The sequence below is a fragment of the Nerophis lumbriciformis genome, linkage group LG13, assembly GCF_033978685.3.
Source record: "Nerophis lumbriciformis linkage group LG13, RoL_Nlum_v2.1, whole genome shotgun sequence".
NCBI classification, from domain to species: Eukaryota; Metazoa; Chordata; class Actinopteri; order Syngnathiformes; family Syngnathidae; genus Nerophis; species Nerophis lumbriciformis.
Window position 1 is genome coordinate 48,146,077 of NC_084560.2, and position 4,344 is coordinate 48,150,420.

Here is a 4,344-nt window from a genome sequence, read left to right on the forward strand (position 1 = left end):
ACTATCATTACAAGTCCCACTGGTTGATCTCACAACACAATATATAGAAAACAAAAGGCTTGCGCATGCGCGGACCCCGGCCCTTGATATATAATTACTTAATAGTAATTATAATTACTTAGTAGTAATTATATATCAAGGGCCGGGGTCCGCGCATCACCCTAACCCTTGTCAAATGTTTTTTTTATTTTCAACAATTTTACACATCAGTCAGGTTGAACAAAACATGTCAAGGAAAGAAAAAAAAAAAGCAAATACAAAGAGTATTAAAAATAATAAAAAAATATGATACAATTTAAAAAAAAAATTATAATTACTATTAAGTAATTATTAAGTCACTTGAAAACTTTTTTATAAAGATATCTATTGTGACGTAACATTATCAGGTAATGAGAAGGGACCTTTATTTTGAAGGCGAGTTGCTCTCTCCTCTAGTTTCCGGCAGGCTCCGCACGACAGTCAGACGCCCGCTCGTTTACACACGAGACAGCTTTGCGTGTTTCAGCGCTCCAAGTTTGGTGTTTCTTCCCACAAAGTGCCTTGGAAACATTGTAAGTCCTGTGTCTGTTTTATGAGTGACATGAAGACGTTGTGTAAATGTAGAAATAGTACTGTGCAACAATAGCTTGTTCTACTGTTTAGCTTGTTGCTACTTAGCATGCAGCTTCTTTGCTCGCTAGCTCACTCCTCTGAGGGAGGGTGCAATGTTTGGAAATGTCAATCTTATTCATGTGTGGCTTTGAGTCTTACATGGGCCATTTACATCACTTTATGAGCACTCTTTACATGCTATTGTGTGAAAACATGTTATGCAGCAAACATTTATGGAAATGTAGTTACTTAGTAGTGTTTATTTGACAAATAGCTTGTGTCTCTTTATACAGTTTTACAACAAAAAAGAGAAGATAAAAGCAAAAATACATTCAAGGAAAAGAGAAAACAAAGAACGAAATGACCAATTAGACAAGAAGAAATGAAAAGTGCATTCTCCGTGAAAACCACTAAAGCTTCTTAAAGATTTCCTTGGGATCTTCATGTTAGCTATCTGTCAACTTGTTTACGTCACAGACACGTAGGACGGAATACTATTTAAGAGTTTTTGTACTTTTAACCATTTTCCCACATTTAATTGATAATTTGAAAGCCAATTAGAAAATGTTTTTACTTTCAGAAATCAATATTTATGCAAAACATTTTTTGCTTGCAGTATAATGTTTACAAACATTTATATGTTACTATCATCTATATATATGTCAAATGTGATCTCTTTTATTGTGAATGGGGACATCTCCACACCCTTAGACATGTTTGTCAACACTATTATGCTGCAAGCAACAATTTTTATACATATATGTCGATTTCTGAAGTTAAAACCTTAATCAATCAATCAATGTTTATTTATATAGCCCTAAATCCCAAGTGTCTCAAAGGGCTGCACAAGCCACAACGACATCCTCGGTACAGAGCCCACATAAGGGCAAGGAAAAACTCACCCCAGTGGGACGTCGATGTGAATGACTATGAGAAACCTTGGAGAGGACAAGACCTACATGTTTTTTAATTGGCTTAATGGTTTCAAATTACCATTTCAATCTTGGACAATGATTAAAAGTACCAAATACCTTCAATTGGGTTAGGGTTAGGGTTGGGGTTGGGGTTAGGGTTAGGGTTAGGTTTGGGGGTAGGTTTTAGGTAAGGAGAAGGGAATGGTTAGGGTTAGGGAAGAGGGGGGGTGGGGGATATGGGAAAAATAAAGAAGGGAAAAACGGGAATGTGCACTGTCCGTCACAATCCAACGGGCTCACACTCACACCTCATTTAGGCCCCCTGGATGTCTGGTGCCCAATTTGGAGATCCAAAGGAGCTCCGCCCGGTGGCGTTGGGCGAGGCTCCATTTGGGATCCGTCTCTACGACAGTCGCCCGGACGGAAGACCACTCGTGTCGGAGAAAATGCTGAACCAGGTGAGTGTTGGTATTTTTTTGCCTAACGATGTTGTACTTGTGTTGGGCGAATCTCCTAGCTAAGGTATTGCCCGTCTCGCCCACGTACATATCGCCACATCGTTGGCACCGAATCACGTACACACAATTGTGTGTACGTGTGTCGGCCGCCACGGCACAACGGCTGGAAAACCTTGCGGTTGTGGGGGTTCACCAACCATGGTGAGTGGCGGACAAGGGTGTCCCTCCTAGTGGAGGGCGGGTCTCTCAATGAGCTGACCCTGGCCCTGACCAACAGATCATTCAAGTTGGTGTTCTTACGGTAGGCCGGCACCACGTAGCGCCCCGGCAGCCTCCCGCTACTCTCCACAAAGGTCCGGAAGTGGTCTTTGACCTTCCTGGCGACCCGCACGGCCCAGGGAGAGTAGGTGGTTATCAGAGGGATCATGTCGGTCCCAGGGGGAGGCCCCTTCGGGTCCAAGAAGACCCTCAACTGCCGTCTGAGGAAGGACCTGGCATAGCCCCTCCCCTTCAGGGCAGAAAAGAGGGTCCTCGAGGCCGTCAGGAAGTCCTCCCTTCTGGTGCAGACACGATGAAACCTCAACAATTGGGATTTCACCAACCCCGCGAAGGTATGCTTGGGGTGGAAGCTGCTTTTGAAGAGGAGCGCGTGGGTGTCGGTCTCCTTGAAGAACACCCTGATGTCCAAGTGTTGCGTGTCGGCAAAGTCGGGACCCTTGAATGTCGTGGTGTCCAAAAAGTCGACCGATGTGTTGCTCATGGTCGACTTGATGGTGATATTTTTATTGTGAATGTTCAGCGTATTTAAGAACACGCTGAACTCCTCACTGGAATGGGTCCAGACACCCCAGATGTCATCCAGGTACCGGAAGTAGTGGAGAGGACGTTTTGGGCAGGCGGCCAAGGCAGAGGTCTCCCACTCTGCCATGAAAATGTTGGCATACGCCGGTGCAAATTTCTTGCCCATAGCAGTGCCCTTAATTTGGAGGTAGAAACGACCGTCAAACTCAAAGTCGTTTCTCCTCAAATTAATGTCGAGGAGCTGCAAGAGCTCCTTTTCGGGCCTGCTGACGTCGCGGTACCTGTAGAAGACATTTTTGACAGCCTGTATCCCCTCATTTATATCAATGTTTATATACAGGCTGTCAATGTCGATGGTAAATTAAATGGCATCTGGGGGAATGCAAACATTCTTGATTTTATCAATAAAATCATAGGTATCCCTGAGGTAGCTGTCGTGCAGAACGGAAAGCGGCGTCAGATAATGATCAATGAACGCCGCCGTTCTGTACGTCTCGCTGCCGCAGTCAGACACAATGGGTCGCCCCGGAGGGATCTCGTGGGGCTTGCTCCACTTGTCTGGCTCCTTGTGAATTTTAGGGAGCATGTAGAACCTGTGGGGGCGAGGATCCGGCTCCCCCATGAGATACCTATGTTGTTTGAAATTGATAAATTTTTTAAGTAGAAGATTATCCAGAATCTTTTCTACCATGGGAATAGTTTGGGGATAAATAGGTTCCGGCAGTGGTTTATAATACGTCATGTCACTCAACTGCCGAGAACCCTCCCATATGTATTGCGATCTGTCAAAAATGACAACAGCACTCCCCTTGTCGGCTGGTTTGATCACAATATGTTTGTTTGTTTTTAGACTATGAAGGGCCTCGACTTCTCCGCGTGTCAAATTGGGAGCGACCGCAGGTGCGCAACCCGAACCGAACATGGAGAGCCCGTCGGACCGGACCATAGCCTGGAATTCCGGAGGCATAAGTCCAGGTGAGGGCTCCCAGCCGGAACGGGCTGTGAACGGTGTGGGTCCGAGAGAATCTTGTTTCTCATAGTACACCTCAAGTTTGACACGTCTGTGGTAGCGCTGGAGGTCAAATTGAAGTTGATGATGCCAGTCGCTACTGAGATTAGTGGAGGGAATGAAGTTGAGGCCCTTATTGAGGAGGGAGATTTGTAAGGGGGTTGGCGTGAAATTATGGGCCAAATTTATCACGTTCTTATTACCCCCCCGAGCGATCGGGATTATGGGGATGCCAAGTTTAAAAAGTCAAGCCAGTGCTTGAGCATCAACTTGGCCGTGTCCCGCGTCCAGTGGACCAGGTCGGGTTGGGTCTCAAAGTCCCGGCTGTCGAGGGCCGGGATGTGAGCATAATTGTTCCTGATGAAACCATTCAGCAGCCCGAGATTATTTTTCTGCTCAACGGGCAGAGGCCGAATAATTAATCAGGGGGATTAGCACTCGGGCCCGTGGGAAGGTGGCCGCGCCCATCCTGAGTGCCCCTTGGAGCTGCTTAATAACGGTCTCCTTAACTTTCTGCTCACGATGGTTGATCCCAAAGGCTAGAACCAACACTTCAACCGGTGCAGCAATT

The 4,344-nt window shown here is 45.9% G+C and overlaps 1 protein-coding gene across 4 annotated transcripts in view; it reads left to right on the forward strand.

Moving 5' to 3' along the window:
* The first annotated feature begins 334 nt into the window (after nt 1–334).
* Nucleotides 335–4,344, forward strand: part of LOC140679332 (uncharacterized) — a 29,437-nt gene continuing 25,427 nt past the window's right edge. For all 4 annotated transcript variants that reach the window (XM_072914554.1, XM_072914555.1, XM_072914556.1 and 1 more), the window contains exons 1-2: nt 335–551; nt 1,823–1,963. In XM_072914554.1, coding sequence (XP_072770655.1) covers nt 390–551; nt 1,823–1,963 — 303 coding nt within the window. In that variant the 5' untranslated portion in view covers nt 335–389. The remainder of the gene's footprint in view (nt 552–1,822; nt 1,964–4,344) is intronic.